The following is a 27,367-nucleotide window of genomic DNA, read 5'->3' as shown; positions in this document are numbered from 1 at the left end:
GCTCTTGCTGCATTGTCCTTCTCATCCAGAGAAAGATGGGGCAGATTTCAGTGCACTTCTCAGACCTTTGCTGAGTTTCAGCTGTAATAGAGATACAAACACATGTGGAAGGTTTAGTTTAGGAGGGTGTTTTCCTGGAGAGCTGAATTTGCATTCAAATCTGTTACTCTAGATATATGCCCCATTTGACTAAATTTCTGCAGGGAGAACTACTTACCAGTACAAAAATAGTTTTTGGAGAATAGGGATATAGGTTTTTTGAGCAACATTTATCTATCGGCTTAATTGTGAAAAATTGTATAGTGTTTTTATTATCCTGAGAAAAATCATCTTCAATAGTATAAGTTATACCCACTTTGGGTTTAAGGATGCATTGCACAGAGATCAGTTGGCATTTGGACATGTAGGAGCAGGGAGCCCTTAGTGTTCTCTGAACTTGTCCTACTTCAGATAAAGCTTTAAAGCCTAAAGCTGTTTGAGTGAGGTTGTTGGGTTATGATATCCACCCAGAGCAGGGGCAGACTTAACATGGGACATGTTTGATGACCAATTTATGATTAATTTTTATCTGAGTGATATAGAAAACCCCACTAAAACTTTTCTGTGCTGAGGCACTCTGGGAATAAAAAATGTCATGTCACTAATTGAGGCTACTCCTGAAATCTGTGTTAAGTTTCATCCTGTTTTACAGCCAATCTACTTGTCAGGGAATTAAACCCAGCTCCCTAAACTGCCATAATAAAAAGATGGGATAAATTTGGAGGCTTGGACCTGAGGACTTCAGAGCCAGAATGTCTTGTGCCTGCTCCCAGATTCATTCAATCTTTATGCTGGAACCCTAAATACTCAATTGCTCTTTAATTATCTGGCTCAGTATAACCAGAGTCTAGAATATCTTTAAAAAATTGCATCTCAGTTGGAAATTCTCTTGATTTCACCATTTCCCATGAGAACATCATTGTGATTTGACTGCCTTGATAATTACTTGCTCATTATTAGGATAGGGCAAAAAGCCTGCAAAATCTGTAAGCTCAATAAAGTCACTTGTTTTGACATGCATGATTGTTCTTTGGAGATTGGTAAGGAAGGCAAACAGCACTTTACATCTGTGTAGTCAAACCAACAACTGCAAAATTCAATGCTAATCAAATTCTGTCACACTTTATATCAACTCAACGCAAAATGAAAAATAAACGTGTCATGGAAACAGGCTCTGCTTCTTTAATGAATGCATTTTAACCTCATGAAGTCCAAACCCTGGGACTCTTCAGTTCCCCCTGGACTCCCCAGTGCTATATCTAACAGATATAATGTTATATCTAGCAGATATCTGATATCTGTGGCTGCAGCGAGAGGTGATTGCCAGGTAACAGTTCTTAACCCCTCTAAATTATTGTTCATCTGGCAGTCTTCAGCTGTTTATAAAAAAAATATTTGTTTTCCTCCATGTGCACAAGGAGTCATCCCCACTGAACTGCCCCCAAGACAGACAGACATCTGCAACATACTCAGCTAAAATTAAGTAGGTTCCTCTTCTGCATTTGATCTGGTGTGTTTGAAATTTCAGGCAGCGGCTGTAACTGTGCCTGTTTATGTCTGTGCTAAGAACTGATATTGTAAAGTCTGGCTTTCATTGGCAGCGTGATCACTCCCCACTCAGGGGTCTGTGGGGTCTCCTGCATGTGCTGCTGGGTGAGTCTGTCCCTGGCTGTGCCCTCTGCTGGGCTTGCTGTGAGCTCAGCCCTAGCAGTGAATGGCACAGGAGGGACCCAACGCTCACAAGGGCTCAGAGGCTTTTAGGCTTCTGGTGGGAGGGGAACACCCCTGGCCCCAGTGTAGGAGATGCCTCTAGGCTGCACCTAATATCATGGGACACTACCTGTCAGCATACCCTGATAGCTCTAGTTATCTAGATATTTCCAGCAGCAAAAGAGATCAGAACCAGCACAGAAGAATCTCAGTCCAGAAAACAGTTGTTATTTTAACAAGTGAAAGGTATGATGCATGCTACTTCGACAATGACTAAGGAGTGAACAGTATTATAGTGAATAATTACGATGTCACGGTTCCTCTGGATACCTCCACAGTCTGTTGACATCATCTTCCCTTTACAAGAGTTGAATTAATGCCAAAAGCCACCATCCATCCTCCTGTATCTGCCAGACTTCAGGAGTGTTGGAGTGTGCTGGGTCAGGTGTTAAAAGCAATGCGCAATTTTATCAGCAAGATCTGAACAACCCTGTGTTCCCTCACAACTGTGATGGCAACCACAACATTTACATTTAAGGAAGAGAAAAAAATCAGTAGCTTCAAACATTTTTAATGGAAGGAATTGTAGTAAGAATAGTTGATGACTAAACCATAGTGTAATTTCAGACTTTTTTGTCTTACAGACATTAACTTAATTCCCTGACAGCAGGGAAGGTTCTGTTTTCCTCTCTTGGCCCTATCATTCATCAGCCTTAACTACTTAACCATCCCCCAAGAATTAGCATCCAAAGCATATTAATCCATAGCAATCAATAAACATAGTGCTGAGTGAAACACAATATACAACATGGTTTTTGCATTCTCTCAGAACTTACCAACATCTTCTTGGAGATGAGCTGCATCTGAGCAGTGTTTCACTTGTAGGAAAGGGCAAAAAGATCCTGATAGCAAAGAAGTCTCATGAACCTATCTGAGGCAATCCAAGTTAACTGGTTATCCTGAGCTCTGAAGAGAAACTGGAGTTGCTGTGTTACAGAGCTATTACAAATTTGCATATACTTGACCATCATCACTGGAGCTCCACTTCCTTGTTTGTGTAATCTATTTAGGTCTTCATTATCCCAAAAAGGTTGTTGTTTAGTGTTGTTGCTTAGTGTTGTTTGGTGCCAGAACCAAGAGCTCAAAGTGCCTTAAAGCAGTAAAGGCTGTTAGGAGCAGCTCATGTCTTTTCTCAGTTGTTTCTTAGCAGGTGGTAACGTCAGTGCTGAGTCAAGTCCAGGCAGTGGAACTGAGCATCCTCCTGCCCAATGAAGCCACTGACTCTGAGCTGACTGTCAGCTGCATGGGGAGCATGAAATGAATCCTGCTCAGGGTCAAAGGATCCCTATTTGAAAAATCAGTATTTAGAAGAATTTGGATAATCTGTAAAATGTTACTATCAGCATTAGGTAGTTATCCATTGTGCTTAAACATGCAATGGAATTATCATGTTCATTCTGAATTAAATATATTTATACTCATTTAGTCTTGGGAGCTCAGAATTTTAGAGTGACTAGGATTTGGAGATTGGCCATCCTGGGCTAAATTTCCACCCACTGCGAAGCTGAAGTCAAATACTCAAAGAATATCAGATTGCAGAAGCAGAAGGAAACAGCTTTCACACACCAATACAGTTGACCCAAATATGAATGAAACATTTTTTCAAAGCTAGAGAGCAGGATTTGTAGGAAACTGGCTTTAGGTGATTCCTTTAATTTTAGTGAGAGTTTTGGGTTTTGCTTCCCAGTTTTATCGCATTTGATTTTGTCCATTTGCAATCTAATAATTACTGGCGATGGGAACATCAGCAGCTAACATACCCCACTGAGCTGAGAAGATCCTGAAATGCTGAGACAGAAGAATATCAAATGACAGCATGCTGCATTTACAAGCAACTGTAAGAAGAGTCAGATATAATGACTTCTGTTCACCTTCAAGTTCAGAATTGGCAGGTATATAATTTTGTCTTTAACACTGGTAAAAGTTGCTTATGGAAGGCTTATTTAGCAATCTGGTATAAGACAGTGTTCTCCTTTTAAGTGTTTTTGTTTTGTCATGTGATTAAAAACTGGTGTTCTCAGTGCCCTGGATGAAGAGGCACATCCTCTTTTACACATACAGTGACAAGAACACTACAGTAGGGTTAGTACTTCACCAAGATAAGTTCCAGGAAGAGCAACAGGGATGTTCATAGTCTGCAGTGTTAGGTAGAAGATGTAAAGAGAAGTCCTTGTTTGGCCTGGCAAAGGAAAATGATACAGATGTATTTTGACTGCTCACATTTCCAGTTGGGAATAAATGTCCACCTCAAGGGTCAGTGGTCGATGGAGGGGATTGCTTGGGGAGCCTCTGTCTACCGAAGAGTTTAGAAAGCTCAGGCAATATTCTCAAGAATAGATTAGGTACAGCTGTATTTATCTTGGGGCTGGGGACAGAGTGCCTCATCCCTCCATGTCCCTGCAGAGTCTACTCTTAGTTATTCACATGCATTGTCTCAGCCTGGATCACCCTGTCATTGCCATAGCCATGGTTCTGCAGTTTTTCTCTACTCACAAAGTATGACACTGGCTACTCCCAGCTGTTTTTCACTCACAGTTTCTTTAAATACTTGGAGATTTTTGTTTAAATAACAGTTGAATGCCTCTCCCAAGCAAAGATTACATCACCTCCTTCACAGGCCAGTCTTGATCTCTGCACCTGCACAAACACCTCCTTATTCCTGTGAAGAGGGTGTGTAAGCCTTGTTCTTTAAATGCTCAATGTTTTTGTAGTGCCTGTATTTTCAAAGTCTTTTAAAACCTTATTCCTGGAAACACTCATATTGCCTTCCATGCTTTTATGTTGGCGGCTGGACAGATGACTTTAAACAAGAATTATACATCTCCAAGATAGTAATACCTCCTTGTTCACCACCATTTCTTAAGTGTGGCTTGGGCACATGTAAGTGTGGCTTGAATACCCTGCGCATTTAATGATTTATAGGCAAATACTGCACCACTGCTAACGAGCTAGCAATGTAATTGTAAGTGCTGTGTCAAGAATACGAGAGAAGAACTAGTCCAAAGTGGAAGAACAACCAGTATCTGTTTCTGCTTGTTTCTGTCAGGCAAAGACACAGTACTGAGTTCTTTGTTCTGGCTTCTTGTCTGATCTTTTATATACATTTTAATGAGTGTATTTCACATTTAAATACATTCACAGATCTGAACTTACTTCTTACTTTGCATCTCCTCAGAATTATTAAGACCTACTGGCAGACTTTCTACATTTCAAAGCTCCAGGATTAGCGTTGGTATTTTAGCCTTTGAACTTGCTGTCTTCACAATTCTGTAGTGATATGAGAATGTGAGGCTTCAAACAAAATGTGATTCCTTCTTCTTCTGTAAGCTCTTAAATTATTTTGTCTCCTTTTAATGAGATGTTTACTTTTTTATTTTTAATTCAGCATACCTTTATCTGTCCAGTTACATTACTGCTGTATGTGTACTTTTAAAGACAATGTAAGCAGATAAATATAACAGTATTTTGGCTGAAAAGCCAATGTCCCCATAATGCACTATTGATTTACCAAATAATTACCAAATAATTGTCTTGGTAAGTATCAGAAAGGCTAAACTTTAGCTGTTGTATACATGAAAGTTTCTAGGAAATCTCAAATCTCAAAAAAACCTCAAAATTCTGCCCTGAGGAAATTTCCTGTGTAATGGACAAATGAATGAGAGTGGACAAGAATATCTCCCCTTGGGAACCTTCCTTTGGGGTAAGAAAAAGAGGGGCAGTTTATGCTATAATGTTAAAAAACCGAAACAAAACAAAACCACAAAACAAACAAACAAACAAAACCTCAAACAAACAAACAAAAACTCTTCCTACTTCTCTGCAGAAACAGTCTGCTTGGACACCCCTTCCTTGCCAGTACACCAGTGTGTATTTTCTTCACTACATAAAATAGCTCGAGTCTTCTTCATAATGCTCATCCTGCAGAGACTGGAAGTGAGGGTTTTCAGGCTTTTAGGTAACAACAGCAGCCTAAAGAAAATCCACCACTTCATCCCTATCAAGCTCCAATCCACACACAAGTTAAAGTTCAAGTTTGAGCTATCTTGCCTGCCAAAAACAAGTTGTTTGACACTAAAGCTACAAACACTGTAGAGATGAGTTATCTACCAATTACAACACCTTATCAACAGCTTATCAACTGCTAATCCAATTAGTCTGCCTGGCTCCTGCTGTGTGGCTTCCTTGGTCCTCTCAGGCTCGAAGTAGGCAGTAATTCACATCCACTGTGAGAGATAACACTGCAGGAAAGACAAGCTCTAAAAATTCTCCTAAAGGCGGATGAGTAAATCACTTAAGTGTCCCAAGAGTAATTGAGATGCCATGATCTCTGGAGCAGGCAGTCTATAATCACGTTTTATTGACAGCTCCTAAAGATCACTCTTCCTTTGGAGCTGCCTAGAGTGAAACCAAACCGAGCTGTCTGCAGGGCCTGGTGCAACACAGAGTGACAGGACCAGATCTGACACCAAATGATGCACCTTGGGTCAGGGATGGCACTCCCAGCCTCTCAGACAGGGGCTGTGCACAGGTCCCTGCTCACTGCTGGAATTCTCAGCATGTCCTCAAACACAGCCCAGGGAGTGTGGCAGTTTGTATACACAGAGCCACCACTCTCAGCTCATCTGGTACTGTGTTCTTGGGAGGACAAAGGTAGGGGAGTTGATCTTGTCATGGAACACTTGCAAATACTGGTTTTTTATTAATAAATATTGGACTTTAACATTTATTAAATTAGTGTTTGAGTACTTGTGTAAGGTCATTTTTAAAAATCACCTGCTTCCTTGTATACATGTGCAAAGCCATGCTTCATCTCTGGGCTCGCCATCTCAGCTTTATAAACACCTGAATACAATCCTGGAAAATCAAGAATCTTAAAGACAGCTTGCTACCAGACACCAACCAACAACCCACAAAGACATTGCACTGCACCACAATAAAGGAGTTCTCAAATACACTTGACTGAGCTGGATAGAGATTCTTTAAACATGCTAAAACACTAAGTGATTTATTACATATGCAGTTTGTGTGTTGGTACCAATATCAATTTTGCATCCTCTTTTTTGCAGGAGGTGAAGTCACCAAGCCCAGGTTTGCTCAGTATTTCCATGGCAGCCTGGCCAGTCTGACAATACGGCCAGGGAAAATTGAGAGTCAGAAAGTGATTTCCTGTTTGCAGGCCTGCAAGGAAGGTCTCGATATTAATTCTCTTGAGAGTCTTGGCCAAGGAATAAAGGTGAGGGATGAACTGACATCATCTTTGATAAAAATTTAGATCTGATTTATGAAATGGAGAGCCCAAGGTATAGTACACACAGTGCAAATGTACTCTCAGAAGCAATGTAATTTCCCATAAAATCATGCAAAGGAAAAACAGAACAGTAAAAGAGCTGTGACACTGCAAAGAAAAATGTTTCCATTATTGCAGAGCTAAATGATCAGAAAGTAAGGCGCTGCTGATATTTCAGAGTCTGTATGAATTGCCAGGTTGTGTTTTCATGCTTATTTTGTTACCTTTACAGAAATAGACATGATTCCAAAGATTTATTGAATTTTGATCTCAAGTAGCTTTAAAGCAGTGGAATACATAAGTCATAATGCAATAGCATTCTAAAAATCAGTGTGTTCAAAGAGGAAAACTTTATGGTACCTGAAAATTGAACACAAAAAGCCCTAAAGTCAAGAAATTAAATTTTTAGATTTGAATATAAGTCATTATCCATCTTCATTATGCATATGACTACTGGTAATGTGGAGCTTTTTCTAAGAATGGACAATAACAGACAGGGAAATCCTGTTTCAGTTGGCCTAGTGGCTAGATGGTTTTGCATTCATTTGGAAAATTCTGGAATTCTGTTCTTTGGATACATATGTAGGATCTTGGCTATTCTAATGCTCAGATAAGCTGCATTGTCAGTTTTCCTTTACTGACACCATTATTTGGTGACAGTGTAAATGAATTTGTGAAGCTGTTTCCTAGCACACAAATACCGCTTCCAAATGAGCTGAGCTTCTGTTCCAGCCCAGGAAGTTCCTTTGGGTGCAGACAATGTGTCCTGGGAAACTGAACAGGGGTGTTTTGTTATGGCGTTTTCAGAAGGGAGGAGGATGGTGCTGTAACATTTCATCTGGAACATGCAGAGTGCCATGGACAGCATTTTATTAGCCAAACACTCTGTTGTACAGATTGACCTGAAATGTGCCCAAATGCCTATCTGGGTGATGATAGGCTGCAGTGGTGTAGTACAACTGGCACATTTTGTGAAAACAAGTGTAAAAATGAAAACTGAAAGTGCAAAGGTAAGGAGGAATTTTGCTAGCACTTTTACATATGAGGAAAGACCCCAAAGAATTATTTTATCATCCTACCAAGGACATCATTAAGATTTTCACATTGCTGCTTCTCACAGCAACAGGACACAGGGGTCAGTTAAAGCTGTTTTACAAGGCAGTGCATACACGGAGGAGGTAGGGATTTCTGGAACCCACGAGTGTATGCCTAATAGTAAGTTCTTTGCTGGGATTGTCAATTAATTAAAGCACTGTACACTTTGTCCATGGTGCTTTAAAGTATAGTAATTCCTCCCCTCTTGTTGTCCTTTGAAACCTGACAATATTTGAGTCACCCCTGTTTCATGGGCTTGGGAAAATCCCTTTTCTACCACCCACTGCTGCTCCAGCATCTGTGACTGGCTTCCTCACTGTACTGGCAGTGCAGAGGAAAAAAGGAAGACAAGGGATCATTTTCTGCCTTTTCATGCTGTTGCAAACCTTCAAAACATCTTCATTTTCTGAAATACAGATGAGGCATAGTGGTGTTTTTTAAGTTACTGATGTTGCTTTTACTGCCTCAGCAAGACAACAGTGAGAGCAATAGCAGGAGGCAAAAATGAAAGGAGCAACCAGAGAGAGACTGTGGAAAGGTTTCTTTTGGGGGCTGACAGAAGGGAGCTCAGCTGAAAGCAGAACAGTTGCCTGACCTTGAAGAGAAAATGAGAGAGAAAGGTGCTCTGTGGTGTCAAAAGCAAGCACACCTGATCCCAGACAGGCATGTGTGACAGCTGCACAGACAATGGGTTCTGTGGGGCTGTTTATGTGGTGCTCTGCAGATTCAGTGTTGGCAGACTGATACTGGAAGGTGTTTTGGGCACTTTGGACCGTGGAGATTCACTCTTTAACTACCTAAGAAAGAGCAGTGTAGCAGCAGTTTCTGACACCATAGTGTTGGGCTGGTTTTAGGCTGCAACCTAATTTTCTATATCTGTAACAGCTCTCTGAGACAACTGTCTAAACTGTTGCTATTTTTAGCTTTTTTTTAATGAGAAAGACAAAAATGGCTCAGACTGGGCCTTTCTCCAGTCCCTTTGGCAGTGTTCCAGCTGTTCTGGTGGCTGAGCTATTAACTGGCTAGATAGAGTCTGCTTTTGCTAATATTATTCTCTACTGTTGCTAGCCTAAAGAGAGGAAAAAGAAGTACATGCAGGCTAGGATTCATGTTAGTCCTCCTCTTTGTTAAAAAATACCCTTCAGTGTGTTATGACCTTCCTGCACAAGCTTTAAACCTAGTCCTCCATGTTCTGTTTGACAAAGGATGCTGTGCTTCCTCCTGTTTTTCACAATCTATTTGATGTGTTTTGCTTTTTAACCTTTCTGGCTGTAAGGAAGTGTAGGCAGCCACTTACTGTATTTTAACAGAACATCTTCACATAATCAATGCCCGGCTTTGGGGTAAGCCTATCCAGGAGAGAAAGGTGCATTTTTGTTCTGTGCTGGCAACAGTAGGGTACAATGTCAAGTGGGTGAGGCTGCTTTCCTCGGCAATGCAGATGGTTTACTGAACCAATTAACAGATAAAACATGGAATTAGGATTAATTATGATGAAGGGAAAAATCAGTCATTGGTTATGTCACAACAGTGACAAGGTTTTTGGTCAGCAAGACTGATCTGTGTTCAGTGCAATGGAGTAGAGAAGGCTTGGGGCTACAAGAGCAGGCAGTGACTTTGCAGGGTTTGCTGGCCCAAGTCAGCAGCTCCATCTTAAATCATGACACCCTTATTGATCATCAGACAGGATGGAGAGTCCCCTTTAGTATGTCTGACATTAATGAAGATGTAAGAGGCAAATGTTGTAACTGTTTTGTTCATTCATGTTGAAATATATCTCAGAAAGGTAGCCCAGGATAAAACCACAACAGAAAGCAGCCAAAATATGCTTCTGCATGCTAGGCTGGCTCAAAAGGCAATGCTTTTATACAGGGAATGTGTTTAACCTAAAAAGATTACATTGAAATAATAATCATGGTGGTAAGTTAAGGTTTTGAACCTCTACAGAGTTCAAAAATAAATAGCATTGCAAATTGCTGCAAAAATTGTATCAGCAAGGTTGATAAGGCTGGGAAAAGAACAGCAAATCTGGATTAATTTACTGCAAAATTAATTAAAACAGTAGTCATTTAGGTGACTGATACAAGTACATGTTATAGAGAACAACATGTGGATTCAGCCAATGATAGCTACTGAGTTTTTTTTCTTAAATCATTAAATTTTTAACTTACATCCATGCAACATTCCTTAAAAATATATATTATTTTGTACTCTGTACCTGGTCCCTTAAATACTAATTATTTGTACTTCTCCTAGTATCACTTCAATCCTTCCCAGTCAGTCCTTGTCATGGAAGGAGATGACGTTGAGAATATAAATCAAGCCCTCCAAAAGGTCTCATACATCAACTCCAGACAGTTTCCGACTGCAGGCGTACGACGTCTCAAAGTCTCATCTAAAGTCCAGTAAGTTGTACTTCAGCTGAATTGAACAGATTAGGAACACTTTTAATGAATTACTTTTCTCTTTGGCCATGTTAAAAGAATAATTTTGACTAAATTAAATTGATAAATCATACTGCTTTGTTATTGAACCTTAAAGGATTAATTTAATTTACTTTTATGCCAATTTACATGGTGGATTACTCTTGATATTACCTTCTTAAGAAGCCTTTCTTGTTAGTGTAATGTACTTGCATTCTCTTTATCATTTGAGGCATACAGTCTGGACTGAACAGTGCATTTACTGCAATCTTATTTACTTTTAATTTTAAACACTTATGGTTCCTTCTGAGATATCCAGAGCCATGACTTTTTAATGCAGGCCTGTTCCATCAAACAGAGGACACACCTGCAAGAGCAGTATCTGTAGGTGTGCTTGAAACAGCCCGTGTGTGTCTGTCCCCTGATGTCTGTGCTGTCCCTGGAGCACTGGTGGAGGCTGGACAGGGTCTGTGTGCATCCCTCTGGGCACAGCACAGTGACAGCAGCTGCACAGTGATGTTCAGAGCTGCCCACTGCCTTTCCTGGGCTGCCCTGGGCTCTGCTCTGTCCAGAGCAGGGGAAGCAGGGCTTTAGAAGGAAAACAAACCCGGCACCCGAGGCAGTCCCACTGGAACTAGCCCAGCTTGCTCATTCCCAGCTCCTGTGCCAGCATGAAATGAGGCAGAGCTTGTCAGGAGATTCACTTCACACTGCTGATTCAGGTGAAAATGGAAGTACAGGCACCTTTTGTCCGCTGCAAATATTGGAGGGTCCCAAAGAGAGTTCATAATGGGACCAATTTAAATGGAAAATTAGGTCCTTTTAATCACACATGACAGGGTAACTGCGTTGTATTCATTAGCTACCACTTTCTGAATTTAATGTTACATTTGCTGAAGTTAGTTGTTATCTAGTTAACTTTTTTTAACCATTATTGCTCTGTTAAATGTCAATTAAACATTAAAATATTATTCTGATAGTGACCTTAGGAAAGAGTTTGTCCCTCAGAATGAGTATCTATGAAGTGGAAAGGGAGGAGAGGGCCAGAGCTGGCCTGTGTGCACAGTGGTACTGGAATATGTCCTTGTGTGCCTCAGTGGCCTGAGAATGAATTGGACTGATCTGAGAGCCATGGGCTGGGCTTGGGGCATTGCCAGTGCCACGCTCCACTGATGTGCAATGTGTTGCATGCAGTTAATGACTGATGTATCTTTTCAGATGTTTTGGTGAAGATACCTGCATTAGTATCCCAGATATAGATGCCTATGTAATGGTATTTCAGGCCAATGAGCCCAAGATTACCATAACTGGGATGGACCACTTTGCTAGACCAGCTGCACAGTTTGAAAGTGAAAGAGGTGTTATTTTGTTACCTGACATCAGGATTGTCAGCACAGTCACTAAAATGGAGCATTCAGTGGACTTAAGAGAACATGACAGAGGTTTGTGTCTTTCTTTTAATATTATTAATCATTTTGTAACATCTCCTCATATCTTTTAAAGGATGGTGCAAACAAGTAATTTAAAGGAAGTCACTTCACCCAGATTAATTAGGCCACAGTAATACTGTACTGAATAAATTCAATTCAACACCTTGAAAAATGTGTTAAGTGGTGGCAGATCAGAAAGTGCTTCAAAAAAAGCAGATTTTCCATGTAGTATCCATTTAGTATACTTCTAGAATAATTCCTTTCTACTCTTCCTTTCATATTCTGTTACGTAGGGTATTTTCATTAGAATGCCTCTACTGGTAACAGGATTTTGTTAATTGTGCTTATAAGGTGAAAAGCAGTAATTGAACAAAAGTGGAAGTTTTAGTCTGCTCTTATGTTCCCAGCTCTGATACTAGCTTGTGAGTGATACTTGAGAAAGTAATCCCATGCCTCAGTTTCCCACCTATAAAATGTATGTATAATCCTTTTAAAATATTTATTTTTAATGATGACTGTTTATTCTAATGCTAAGCAATGTGTGTATTATTATTCAACACTGTGTGAATGTTCAAAAGGATAAATCAAGTTTAAAATCACTGTCTATAAAAGAATCTTCCTTTTGAATGCTTGTGTGCCAGGCAGATGAAATGTCTAGTAATTTGAGCAATCATTCTAAACACTGTTTGTTGGACTAGAATAAGCAGCAACTAGATGTATGTCTCTGGAGAAGAGAAAATGGGTAATGGTATGCAAGTTTACAGGCGTGGATTACCTGAAGCCTATAAATTTGACTTGGGCTGCATTTTTGGATATGTTACAGCTGTACTTAGAGCTTAGGTACCCAAATTCATTGCACCAGGAGTAGGCAATCTAGGGCATAAGGCTTTCCTGGTGTGCCCTCCTTCCCAATACACCCTCTAACATCCAAATTGCCAAATGGGCAGGAAGTTCCAGACTTGCAGTGTCTATGCCCTCAGGGAGCTGCTTAAGCAGTTTTGCCACACACTCTGTGCTAAGTTGATCAGAGAATTTAAATATCAATTTGATATGCTACTCTTTTTCCAGTAACAGAATTCTTTTTTTTACTTGTACATGTTGAAGGACAGTCAGTTTATAACTTAATTTCTTTAAGTCACACAGCACAGGATCTTGCTCTTTATAATAATGCCCTGCTGTTGGATAGATGGCCAGGTCTTTGTAATGTAAATTGTTTATGGGGCATAGAGTAGCTGAGAGAATCATCCAAGCATAGATATGTTGGATGTGTATTTTTCCAGTTTGGTTTTCCTTGGGAAAGCTGGTATCAATACAGCGTTGAAACCCAGAATTTTTTACATTAATTTATTTCCAAGATCAAATTTCAGTTTTCTACTTCCAGTAATGTTCTTGGGTGTCTTGTATTACAGAGCAATATATTTTTTATTTATCTCACTGGGTGTTTGTAGACCTTCATCATCACAGCACCTGTGCAGACTGGACACTTCTCTTGATTTGCTTCAAGTGTGCTGGATTTAATATCAGAAAAAACAGTTCAGCCATCTTGGCAAAAATTGAAAGCCCTGATGCAAAGCACATAAAATGACTGAGCTGTTCTGTGATCATTTATCTTCATTTCCATCTCTTTTTTTCATGCCCTATGCTATGGATTCACAGCCAATAAACAAGTGGTAGTAGAGGAAATGCTCCACAACTTGGATTTCTGTGATGTTTTGGTCATTGGTGCAGAACTAGACCCTGAACAAGAGTGTTTAGAACTAGATCATGGAGAGCTTCAAGGAAAACATCTAGATGCCACAAATTCCACTGCCGGATATTCAATCTATGGTAAGTTCAGGAAATTTGTTTTCCCTCATTTTGTCACATCAATTATATATTGGAATGAAAGCTCAAATATGTAAGAAATTGGACAGAAATCTGTGATTTTCTAGCCATGAAAATACCCCAAGGGTGACTGTATCTTAAAAAAAACAGTTGCTTCTTGATCTCTGGATGTTCTGTGTTTGCCCTTTGGATTCTCAGCATCCCTCTTGCTACTCTCCAAGTAAGGAAAATGGCAATCCTGCTTTCTTTAAATGTGGGGTTCTTGCAGACCATCACAGTGGAACGTGGGAGTGAGGGGGCTCCTCAGTGTTCCGGTACAATGCTGGGACATTGGCCATCTTCTTCTCATCACTAAGTAATTTATTCTGAACCATTGTTGTATTTTCCCTTCTCCGTTAGGGACCTACATTCAGTTCCGAAAACTATCCTCAGATAATCGAATGTCAGGGAACACTTGATGCCCTGTCATTTCCAGACCATTCTACCGAGTTCTGTGTGCTCTGTGAGCAGTTGATTTGTTTTGTATTGCCAGAGCAGTGTTCCCTTACCTGTCCCAGAGCTGTCCTGCCCTCCCACCCCACAGGTGTGGACAGCATGTTCAGCTACGAGCAGGTGCTGCGGCAGCTCCGCTACCGCAACTGGGGCACCTCGGCCACCTCGGACAGGAAGTTCAGGGTCAAGTGCTCCGAGCTCAATGGGCGCTACACCAGCAATGAATTCAACCTGGAGGTGAGCAATGAGTTCAGCCTGGAGGTGAGCAATGAGTTCAGCCTGGAGGTGAGCAAGGACTTCAGCCTGGAGGTGAGCAGTGAGTTCAGCCTGGAGGTGAGCAGTGAGTTCAGCCTGGAGGTGAGCAATGAGTTCAGCCTGGAGGTGAGCAGTGAGTTCAGCCTGGAGGCTGAGTCATGTTTTCCAACCTAGCACCAAGGCCTAGATTCCAGGTTACAACTCCAGGAAATTGCAGAACCTACTTAGCAATATGGTCAAAATTAGTAAGTGTTTATAAAGACAATTAACAACTTAATAATTGTTAATAAAATTAACAGTTATTTCATAATGTTTAGGTAACACCTAAAAGCTGATTTATATAGAGAGAAGAAAAAGTCATTACTTATCCAAACAGGTAAATCAAAAGAGTCCTGTTCTGTGCCACTTCAGAGTCAACAGCCAGAAATGTTTTCATGCTATAAATTAGAAATATATTAAGCTGTGTATTTTCCACTGGCATTAAAAAAAAAAAAAAAGTTAATTTGGCCTTTAGCATCTATGAAGTAGTGTTCCTATCTCCTGGTGAACTTCATAGTCCAAGGTAATATATGGAACCAGCAAGCTTGGAGTATAAAACACTTTTTAGTATCTGGTCTTTTATTTTTCTCTTCTTCCAGGTTAATATTCTACACAGTTCCAACTCCAACTTCATGGACCATGTAAATCACATTATATTCCAGCCCAAATTTCTGCAATCTGTTCAGCACCCTGAAGGGAGTGTAAGTGCAGTTCACAGCTCAGGTATGTGACACCTTCCCAGAGACTGCTCACAATGATTCGATGTGTCAGTGTTTCCCTTGTGGGTCAGCCTGCTCCACAGACTAAAGCCCTGAGGTCCATTGTTTCAGGTTCTAAGACCTCTCAGAGATCATTGTAGAGGTGTGAAAGAAGGTAACTCTGAATTCTATTCTGTCCAAGAATGTACTTTTTAATTAAAAACCTGGTATCCTTTTTAAAGTCTTGATTTATTGTTTTGTGCTCTGACCTCCATAGTTAAAAAATATATAGCATACATTTTAATTCAATTTTTAGGCTATATGAGTTAAAATATATACCCAAATCTGAAACCTTTTCAGTGAAGTTAAATGCAGGGCAAAGATACCTGTTTGAAAGTTGGATTCTGAAATGATACATATGTAAAGAAGTAAAGCTGATGTAACGTGTAGGCAGTTTTAAGTAGCTATGTACAGAGATGCTTAGAAAATTACTATATCTTTCTTTACATTGTAGAGACACTTCACCAAAATGAAACTGAATATTTAATGGATAAACAATTGCAAACTAGGTTTTTTTGTTCCTAAATACTGTTTTGATTTCAGACTTACATTCTTATAGTCAGGGCAAGGCAACAAAATGGGTTATGGACTAGGTTATCCCATGCTCCTGGAACTGCAGTACCTCGAGGTACATAGAAAGTGGCAGCATTTTTCCACTAACCTAATTATGGAGCTGATTACATGTGGTAGTTCAGAGAGACTTCTTCTTGTGACTAGGTGGAGACAGGGGCCTCTCAGAGTACAACCAAACAGTGGGGGAAAATGTCTTGAGTCCTCAAGAGTCTCCCAGGAAGGTTGTAACACAGGTAAATAGGGTGGCATTGCATTTATTTCTGGGAGCTTGAGATTCAAATCACAAGCATTTGAAACCTTTGAAAACAGAAGCTTTGCGATGCACATTTTGTCTCAAGTAAGGTTGAGGTCTCAGCTGTGATCAGAAGGGGTCAACGTGCAAGTGAGATAACAGAATTTTATGGCAAAAACTATTTGATTCTGCACTTATTAAATACCTGTCTTCTGTAGTTAAGTGGCTCAAAGAGCAAACATAAGCATGCTCACTTTTTAGTTAGGATTTATCATACTTGGGATAAGATACCTGTGAACACCATTTGTGTGTGCTCCACCTTAGTGGATGGGCACTGGTCAACACTTTCTGTCATCCCAAGCACATGGCAGGTGTCTATCCTGATTCTCAGTCCAAAGGAGGGGGTGCTGTGGGTTGAAAACAAACAAAGTTAGTGAGGTTGAGATGACTTGTTCCACAAGTGTAACTGCATTGCTTTTGCCACCCTTTGTCCCAGTGGTTCCCAGCGTGGCCACGATCGTTATCATCATCTGTGTGAGCATCCTGGTGTTGGTGGTAACGCTGGGTGTGTTCCGGCTCCGCTCAGCCCGTCAGCACGGCTCCATGGGGCACGAGGGAACCAAGGAGAACGAGATGGACTGGGATGACTCTGCTCTCACCATCACCGTCAACCCCATGGAGGTACTTAACTGGGGCACAGCACTGCATCCTGGCACTGCCAGGAGCCACTGGCTGGGCTGGCAGTGGGCTTGAGCATCTTTCAGGGTGCAGTTGTTCAGCTGTGTGTGTGTACACTCAAGACCCCAGCCCAGTTCTCAGCTCTGCACACCTTGATCAGATATAATTGAGAACTTCATATTTGCTGTCATGCGTAATTACTAAAGAAGATGGTGAAGAACTCTGAGGTACAGCATCACTTCCACTCCATCCATGTCTCTTTGTAGGTACCCAAGATGATATAGTTGCTTTGGTTTTAACTTTTTCATTTATACACTAAAGGATTTACACTAAAAGGAGGGGAAATCATCAGCAGTTTAAAGAAGCTGATGTGAAGGTTTAAATTTTATTAGTGTGGCTAACAAAGCGATTGCTTATTGACATTCCATTCTTGCAGTAGTTTTTGAATGCTTGCTACCAACTTGTATGAATTTGATGCTTAATAATCACATAATGATGGAAAGCAGATTTTCCCAGCATGATAGCATTTCTAAATGCTCATTTGAGACAGCTCTGGCTGTCAAGAAGGCACCTTTTTGCTACAGTCTTATGTCTTTAAATGTATTGTAGAAATATGAAAAGCCACACCAGACAGAAGAGGAGAGTGAAGAAGAAGACATAGATGATGAAGAGGAAGACACAACCAGTGCTGAATCAGATGACAGTGAAGAGGGTGAAGAGGAGGAAGAGGAGGAAGAGGAGGAAGAGGAGGAAGTGATTGTCCAAAAGGGAGACAAACAGAATGCCACTAGGCAAGAGCAGTTGGAGTGGGATGATTCAACACTCCCCTAATAACAAACAGCCCTCCAGCCACAGCTCTTTTGTAAAAACCAATACAGTGTTTTTTCAGAGTCTATGAATTCATTGACAGGATTTGAACTTCTGCTTGCCTATAACTGTTTTGCCTAAAATGATCTTGTTGTAGTAATTGATAATGATAGAACTGACCTTTTTCTTACAAAGCCTGGGGAAAACGTGGTACAAACGTCCTGGCACATGCAGTAATAAAGTAATCCAGAACCTGATTTGTTAGCAAGCATAGTTCTCAATTTCCTGTTTCTACCCTGCAGATGTGTGACAAAAGTCCTGTCACTCAATCCATACAAGTTTTTGCCTTTACTACTTTTTTTCACACAGGAGAGATTTCAGCTTGTTATGTAGAAGAACTTCTGTGGGTCCAAATACCAGTTGCCATATAACTTCACATTTTTACAGGTGTAAAAAACCAAAATCCACCTTCAGACTGGGGCAGGGCTTTAGTGCTACAGGGGCTAAATTCCATCTGTCATCTCATCCTGCCTTTTGGATGTTAACTGTCTTCTGCAAGGGAATATCTAAGACTTGACAGGTGATGCATGTGTGCTTATGTAGACGTGGATGGTGTATTTTTTCAGGCATGCTGTCAGACCCTCAAGAGAGGGATTTTTATCAAATCTACCAATAGAAATTAAAAACAAGCTTAAGAAAAACAGCAGCAAGAAAGGGCTGATGAAGGTTACAAAAAAATCCCCCAGTCTGTGTCCACAGATTGAGTAATATGGTCATATGCAAACTGTAAATTCTAATGGGATTTATTCACTGAAAATCTGTAGAGCTGCTCATTAGTTATGGATTGAGCAATTTGCAGCAAATCAATGCTTTAAACTGTCTGTCTCATGGAACCATTAGCTTGCTGCAGCATCTTACTGAACTAGTGGAAAATAAGTGACCCCGTTATTCCATAGCTATGTATGGCTGGGATTTAAACAATTATTTTAGATGAGGAAAACGTTCCCTTTTGCTTAGTGAATGCCAGCTGGAATTCCTGTCTGACTCTATTCTATAAAAACATGATGCCCTATTTCTTCTGTACGCCTGCCTGCCTGTAGTGCACAAGAGAAAGGAACAACACTGTGAGCCCTCTTCTGTGCTCATAATTCTCCCTTATTTCTTCTGCCTGAAGCCATTAATATTGAGAGAAGGCTTTATAAAGTAGACAAGGAAAAATAAAACCTACTTGGAGCCAAAATAGTTGAAAACAAAAACTAAAATCTTAAGAGGTTGAGAGAGCATTTTAGTTTGTTATGGTAACACAGCATATTTTTCTTAAACACTGTTTAAAAAGAAAAAAAAAAAAAAGGAAAAAGCAGAGCTACATATACAATGTGTTGATTAATCTGTGTGGTGTGTTTTTTGTCCCCTTTTCCTTAAGTACCTTTCAACTGCTTTGCTTACCAAATGCTGCAGCACTTGCTGGGGTAGCTGCTCCAATGCATAGAAAGGAAATGGCATGGAAGTGAATGCTGCTTAGTGGCTTGTCTGGGTTATTTTCCTGCGTACTTTGTTTTCTTTGCAATTTCATCTTTGACTTTGGCTTTTGTAATCTGGTGTTTACAATGAGCTGCTTCCTCTTCTCCACTCTCCCAGTCAGTCTTGCCACAACAGGACTTTCCTGAACACCCTGAATGGTGGCTGATGTTGCAAAGGGTACTTGGAGTAATCTTAAGGGTACCCACCTCCCTCAGTACTGACTTATTGACAGGTCCTGAATGTCGTGGGATATAGGGAATATATAGTGTGCTTGGGGGTTCTTGTAATTCCATTTTCTGCATTTAGTAGCTTAAGGGAAATGCTGACAGCAACTAGGCCCTTTAGTTGAATATCTAGAAAGTAAATGAAAGAGGAATATATATTAATTTTTAAATTAGAGATATTCATGCTTTTATTTGTTGTGCCAGCAATCACATTGTCACATGGCTGTTAAGATTGGCAATACAGCAGTTTTCTTTTGTTATCAATCCTGTTTCATTTTATTCTCTCACACATAGAAGAATTTGTGCAGAATCAAGGCCACATAAGTACAAAATGTTATGTTAGATCAGTTTCTAACATCCTAGTATCCTAGATAATTTCCCAGTTTTAATTTTTTAGTGACATGAAGCAGGCTCTTCATGATGCTTGTTATCAGCACATATCAGCAAATCTTTCTGCTCAGAAAAAAAAAATTCAAAATTAAATGTAGATATTTAAAAGTCAATTTCAGATTTAAAACTGGACTTAAATTATTTTAAAGTTTCTGTTATTCCTGATTATTATAATTATTGTTGTTGTTGTTGTTGCTGCTATCATAGCAAATATTAGGGCAACTTGAAAACAGCAATTTACAACCTTATTGACAGACTTTAATTCTTTTATATGTTTGTGAATTCATCAGTGTGTTTCTCCATCTAATAGACTTTTACCTTTTTGCTACTGGAAGCAGATCTTTTCAGGTTGTACTCATACATTACACAAAAAGGAAACAAAGTATTTTCTCTACTGTAAATAAATCTACATTTTTAAATCTAAGCAAAGTCATACAGGCATGTGTGTTATCACTAAAACTTGGTTTGCAGTAAGATATTCAGCAAACTAAAATGTATCACTGTACTTATTTTAGATTACTCATTGGAGTGCATTATGCAGCATTTTTTCATTCAAATAAATAGAAACATCCTTTTCCAGAATGGCAGTGAGAATGAGGTACTTCTTCACAAAATGGGCCCTAGAATATTTGTATAGGACTGAGAGCAGTGGTTTCCTGAGCAAAACTACTACTAGAAAATCACAGAGATATCAATTTTTCTAAAACAATTCTAACAATATTGCCTCCCCTCCAGAAATTATTTTTTGATATATCCTACTTGCTTATAAACCAACCAGAACATATACACACATATGTACATAAAGACACACATGTGGGAGAGTTTTGCCCCTAATCAAAAGCCAAAATTCTCTCCTTTTCCCCCTGAAAAAAAGTGTTTAGAACTGTAAAACCATTCAGGTTGGAAAAGACCTCTAAGATCATTGAGCACTGCCAAGCCCCCTGCTAACATGTCCCCAGGTCTCCCATTCACACGTCCTGGAATTGCCCCAGGGATGGTGACTGTGCACTGCCCTGGACAGCCTCTTCCAATACCTTTCATCCTTTCAATGAGGAAATTTTCCCCAGTATGCAATCTTAACCTTCCCAGCACACTTTGAGGCTGTTTGCCCTTGTCCTATCACTTGTTACTTGCGAGGAGAAGCCAACTCCACCTGGCTGCAGACTCATCTCAGGGAGTTGGAGAGAGTGAAAAGGCCCCTCCTGAGACTTCTTTTCTGCAGGCTGAGCCCCCCCAGCTCCCTCAGCTGCTTCTCATCAGCATGGTGCTCCAACCCCTCCCCAGCTCTGCTCTCTTCCAAGGACTCACTGCAGCCCCTCAGGGTCTCTCTTGTGCTGAGGTGGCTTTTTTACATTAGCAATAAACAAGTCTATCCAAAGAAAGCAGTTCTGAAGAGGTACCCACAATCCATGGCACCAGGAATTCAGAGGTGACAACAGAGGTCTAAAATGACTTCACATCAATGATCCCTTAAATTTTTGGAGTTCTAATCTGAGGCTGGGAAAAGCTGTAAAACCTACAAATGCAAATTGAGGATGTTGTCTGAATTAAAATGCATGCTTAAGTGACTATATGTGATTAATAGCTCCCATTTCTCTTTCATTTCTACCCCCTCCACAGGTATTTTATCTTTGCAAGTAAACCTTAAAAATGCGCAGTTGAGATTAATATCAATATTTACTGCATTGGCTTACACATCTAGAAATAGACGTAGGATTTGTGACATCTTTAATACTAATGAAAATAAACTGTTGCAGTGGTGGTGGGACTGTTTTTTACCTCACCAGAGGCTAATGGGAGGGAGCAGTTTATTTTTCTGTCTGGCATGTGGTGGTGCTGAGCTTGCTGAGCACCATCCTTACTCCATTCTGGAACAAAGTAAGGCTCAGAAAGGATCAGAGAGTTCTAAAGTTCCTTCTGTGGTTGAAATCTACTGTCTCCATTGCAGGAGCTGTCCCTGACTGACCCTAAACTGAAAATAATGCCATGGGAAATCAGTAGCCCCAGGTGAAGGATGGGCAGAGGGTAATGCAGTAGCAGCCCTTACTTCACTGTGGCAAAGCCTTTTGAGCTTTGATAAAATATAAATAATAAATAATTTGTGTCTCAGCTGTCCCTTTCCCCAGCTGTAACCTCAGAGGCAGCTTTACTTTCCTCCCTGGTAGGGGTCCTAGTGCACTGGGACCCAACACTGACGCTTCTCAAAGTTTTGGTGCCAGCACACACAGCTCTCCATCTCCACAGAACAGCACCAGGAAAGACTTTACTGGGGTGACAGCAGGTAAAGGTCTGGTGGGATGGAGCTGCTCCTGCTATCCTGGAATAGAAATTATAGTACCAAAATTAAGGATATTTGCAAAAGCATATGGATGCTGAGAGAGGGTGAGGAAACAAAACTGAGTACATCTCCTCTAAGGGGCTTCCCGTTCCCTTAATTCACATATGCTGACCAGAATAAATATCTCAAAACTAGGATATCCCCAGTCTCAGGGGGGATATCAGATTTTATCAGGTTCTGCCTTAAGAACTACTTTCTGCCTTTAAGCAACTGCTTAAAGCAGTTGTACACTAAGTGAGTAAATCTAAGGAGATAGGAGAAAAAACCCCAAATGACAAAACATAAATATCAAAAAGACTGCCAAAGAAATCAAACCACCTTCTAAGTCACTGAATTCATTCCTGCTGGTTGTACATAATCCGGTGCTGTATAATCTCCCTCATGCTCCAGCCAGTATCACCACTGGCATTAGGTTTTCCCTCTCAGCACAGCAAGGAAGCTGCCAGGCCTTGTTCCTGCACAGCCTCACTGCCCCCAGAGCCTGCACAGCTCTCAGCATTCCAGGGCCACTGCAACTGCCTAGGAACAGCAGCCAGCCCATCCCTCAAAGATTTTGGTGCTTCCAAAGAAACCCACACTCCCATGCACCAAACCATTACACTTTGTAATATTTTCTACAGCACCCAGAAGCTGCGGTCCTGTACAATATTTGTACATTTGGGTCAATTTTTTTTTTTTTTTTTTTTTTTTTTTTTTTTTTTTTTTTTTTTTTTTTTTTTTTTAATAAAGAAAGGCATAACAAGCAATGTGTGAGAAAGAAGAGATGTAAACTGAAATGGATCAGGTTCCCTAAAGCTGCATGTCTCAGATTGTGTATCCAATGATACACAATCTGTATTGGATCAACTTCTGGTTGCTGGACTCTCCTGGAATCAAGCTTCATTTTTGTTAGCATGGAGAATAAAGATACAAAGAACAGAGATAACCACTAAAGCTACAGCAGAGCAAAATTCATGCTCTTTTAACACACCCAATCTCAAGAAATATGTCTGCTAAATATATTGGAAAAATTGCTCCAGTGATATCTCATAAAGTAATTATAATTCATCACCTTTGTAGGATTAGTAAGGTTCAAGCCTCGTATGTTCGTTTTGGTTTTCTCTGAAAAAGACATGGTCATAAATTAAAAATACACAATACTTGAACAGTGCAAAAACAAAAGGGGAGCAAGGGCTTTAATTTCATAAGCCTCTGTCTAAGATAGGAATTTAAAGTAATAAACACCTGTACCCCTCATTATTGAAATTTAGGAGAATAAAATGAACCCAGGAAGCTTTGTATGTTCATAACTTCATTCCTGGTGATGAAAAGGTAGGCACCAGGGCAGGTACTCTTTTTCCCTAGAGGCATTTTGCTGCCTTTGGAGTAGGTATTGCCAGCGGTTTGCTTGTTATGGTTTCCATGTCTCTGCTGGCAACAGGAACAGTGCTGCTAGAATCCTCTGGAATAGCCCTGTTGAAGAGCCTGGTGGTGAACCATAATTCAATAATTCTCCTGCAGCTCTGCTCCCAGCCCTCCATGGTGGAGCACTCCAAACACACGCAGAGGGAAAGACACAATGGTTACAGTGGAGAGCTCTGGGCTGGTGCTTCATTAGTTACTGCCTCTAAAGAAACACACTCAGCAGCGTGAAGCACTGCAAATGTGTGAAACAGAGTTCAGGAGAAGCCCTCATTCTTATTTTGAGTACTAGCTCAAGGGGAAATTGTGCATTCATCAGCTGTTGAAGCTCCATGCCCATCTATTGTCACTATTTATGTCTGTGCTGAGAACAAAGAAGCAGCAATTTTTTTTCCCAGTTAAGTACATTGTACAATAAAAACGTTCAGCTTTCCCTGGGCAAGGTGCACAAAGCTTGCCAAATGCAAAGAGAACAAGTCTCCAAATAGGGAACAAAGATTTTTCAATAGTATTCCATCCTTGTACTTCAGAAACCCAGAAAACTTCATGGGAGTAAAATGCTTTTCTGCATCCCTACCTATTCCTTTTGTATAAATCTGGATACAGTTTTGGGTTTTCAGAGGCATTTAACTTCCCAGGTGGGTATAAAGATCTTTCAGGTGTACTGTAAAGTCCTTTGCTGTACTAACCCATAAATCTATATTTGGCTGAAGGTTTCAGGATATACTAAAGGGGGGAAAAAGCAAAAAGTTATTAAAATTACTATGTCTTTTTTTTTTTTTTATACTCCTGCCTCCCCTAAATACATAAACAGGTACAAAAGACTTGATCAGACAACCCTGATTAAGTCTGTGACTCTGTGACTACAATGACATTTCAAACCAGTACTGAAATTGGCAATAAATCCTTGTCTACAAACTGCTTAATGTACAGTAAAGGTGGATGGTTGTTTTAACTGGGAATGCTCTTTAGAAATGTGGAATGGAATGTCAGTTCCATTAGAAAATCAAATTATTATTTAAGGAAGAGTGAACAGGAAAGTAGAAGAGAATACTGCATGAATAACAGAAAGAGTTAAGGTTTACGGTGATGTGAAAAAAGTTGAAATTTGATCTTGTAGAAAAGAAAGAGACATAAAATCTTGAGCGTCAAATAGTAAGAAAATGGACACATTTTCTGTTTCCATGCCAGAGCTGACACTTGTCACGATGAACACGAGAATGAATGTGGGATGTCGAAGGGTTCCGAGATGACCAGAAATCGATGCAATGCACACATCTGTGTGTTGTGTACAGGAAAATCACAGAATGGCACCCATGGGGAGGTGGTGGCTGTGCTGATGAAGGAAAACTTGCAGGTTTTTAGCCAGGTTGATGCTAAAGTTGCCTCCTTGTGTTCCAGTTACAGCACCTCCAGCAGAGCTGGGAAGGGAGCAGGGCCATGAGAGGTATTGCTACACTGTGTGTGCATTAAATACAAAAATTTAGGGCCAAGGCCAGCCCAGGAGGCTTGGGGCAAACATTCTGTCTGCTGTGACTTGAGTCTGAGGGTATAGTTACCACACAGTTTAATTTGAGGTACGAAATTGAACTTTTGCCCACAGACAGTTGTTGATTAGAGATTTTCTACAACAAACATACTCTATGGGTTGATGAGGAGCTGGAGACACCCAAGGCAGACTATATTCCATATTGAAAAGGCCCTCAGGTAAACTTTTTGTGGTGATACAATCTCCTAAATGGCCACACAGTTAGGAATCCTGATTTTTGAAAATATACATAATAGAAAACCTTTTAAGGATAATGACCATCCCTGTGCCGATCTGAGAGCTGAAGTTACTGCCCCCATTCTCAGAATCAACTATTGGCACATTTATTTTTGGCCTCTCCACAAACTAATGTAAAAGTGTGAGGTACATCTGAAAAGAGATGGGGTTTTTGTACATATGCTGTTACAAATACTGCACCACCAGTTGAGTAAATTTTTGATTGTGATTAGCAGGCAATTTTGTTCAAAGGGTCATCATGACAGGGATGGGAAGATACACCAGAGTGGATTATTGCTTCACAGGGTAAGACACACTAGGGGTGGGCTTCCTGAGAACTGTTCAATCTCAACTTCAGCATATTTCGAAGTTCATAGTAGACTTATCAAATCCTAGAAATAAAGATTAGTTGACGAAAGGAAAAAGTAGTGCAAGTAGAGTATTATGCTAACAGTGCAGAATTCTTTCCTATAATATATTTTTTAGTGTTAGGGGTGGGGGTGCTTCAACCTACTTAAATGTTTCTAAGCCTGGGGCTTCTACTGCTTCCCCTGGGAGATTGTTCTAGAGTCTATTAGAGTTCACCATTAGAAAGCTTTTCCTGAAAATGAATTTAAATGATCCTTTTTGTAATTTTTATCTCATTAGTCCCAGTTAGACCCTTTTGCACCACTCTAAATAGTTCCTCTAACCATGATTTATATCCTTTGAATATTTTTAGATAGTTATTAAGTTCATTGCCTTTGGTAATTTACTAGAGAAGCTGTGAATCCCTCCTTATCCCAATTCATTCCTTCAGTTTTGTATTTCTTACCTTTTCATGAAGTGTCTTTAATACACAAACTAAATCCCCTAGTATTTCCTTAAATGAGTCACGGTCAGTTCACTCTGTTAAGGCGCTCTGTGTTGCTGATGTCACTGCATAAGTTGTCAAAGTTTAAACAATAAATTTAAATTGAAACTGGATTTTTAAAAAATCTTTTCTGTAATCCATGGATAAGTTCTCGTATGACATGAATTTGGCAGTGTCTTTTACATGGGTATGATTTAACAAAGCAAATCAATAAACACTGCAGCCAATCAAACAATAATACAAAGTATAATTTGTTAAAAATTAGGTTGCTGTGATTAGTGTGAAAACAGACATTGTCATTCATGGGCCCATGTTTAAGAGTCCCTACACTAAACAGCAGCTATTAACTAGTACTTTCACTTAAGACAGATAACACTGCTTCTCCTCAAATGTCAACAGAATGCACCTACTTTCTAAAACAAATGCTCCAGATTTCTAGATAGTCACTAACTGCTGCAAAGAAATAGAATTGTGCCAACTCTTCTGATTACTGCCATGCCTACCCTTATACTGCAAATTTGTGATCCCTTTCTGGTCTCTGGCTGGCATGATGACCATGCAGGATGTTTTCAAGCATGTCCCAAGCAAACCTGTGTTCATTGGCTCAGAAGCCACACAGGCAAACAGGGAGGATGTACAAAGGCAGCTTGGGTCTTTTTGTTGATGTGTTTCCTTCATCTGCTCCTGCTTCCTGCACCTGAACTCCAAACCAGAACTGGAATCCTTGTGCTGGAAGAGCCACTACATCACTTAAGACCCAAGGGAAATAGAATTTGATTTCTTCTTCATTTGTGCTGTCTGCAAGGATTGGTGTAAAGGGGAGAGCAGGAACACTGAGGGTTCCAGAGGTGACTTTAGGGAGCTCTCTGCTTCCCTCAGCACATCTCTGTCCTTAGTGGGTGTAAATTGTGCAAACCATATTGTAGGAAATGAATTGCCAGGAGTGGGTTTAGGCCACATGAGCAAACAATGACTTCCTTGGCACTGGCTGTTTGCTGTCACTGCTCTGCCCACCTTCCCAAAACAAGCCACAGCATGAAGAGTACCCGAAGTCTGATGGTCAGGGGGGAAGATGAATGAGTCTTGGAAGATCAGGTTGCAACACAAAGGAGAGGAAAAAGAAGAGGAATTCCTGAGCAAGGAGCTGTAAAACATGACTTGTGATGAGCAACA

At 40.3% G+C, this 27,367-nt stretch overlaps 1 protein-coding gene across 2 annotated transcripts in view; it reads left to right on the top strand.

Annotated features, from left to right (window-relative positions):
- CLSTN2 (calsyntenin 2) overlaps positions 1-21,598 on the top strand; it is a 313,046-nt gene extending 291,448 nt beyond the window's left edge. For both annotated transcript variants that reach the window (XM_053951580.1, XM_053951581.1), the window contains exons 10-17: positions 6,876-7,042; positions 10,448-10,596; positions 11,833-12,056; positions 13,701-13,871; positions 14,452-14,597; positions 15,254-15,377; positions 16,714-16,898; positions 17,505-21,598. In XM_053951580.1, the coding sequence (XP_053807555.1) occupies positions 6,876-7,042; positions 10,448-10,596; positions 11,833-12,056; positions 13,701-13,871; positions 14,452-14,597; positions 15,254-15,377; positions 16,714-16,898; positions 17,505-17,726 (1,388 nt within the window). In that variant the 3' untranslated portion in view covers positions 17,727-21,598. The remainder of the gene's footprint in view (positions 1-6,875; positions 7,043-10,447; positions 10,597-11,832; positions 12,057-13,700; positions 13,872-14,451; positions 14,598-15,253; positions 15,378-16,713; positions 16,899-17,504) is intronic.
- The last annotated feature ends 5,769 nt before the right edge of the window (positions 21,599-27,367 follow it).

The sequence above is a fragment of the Vidua chalybeata genome, chromosome 10 (assembly GCF_026979565.1).
Source record: "Vidua chalybeata isolate OUT-0048 chromosome 10, bVidCha1 merged haplotype, whole genome shotgun sequence".
Lineage (NCBI taxonomy): Eukaryota > Metazoa > Chordata > Aves > Passeriformes > Viduidae > Vidua > Vidua chalybeata.
Note: the sequence above shows the minus strand (reverse complement) of the source record. Positions and strands in the feature narration are given on the sequence as shown.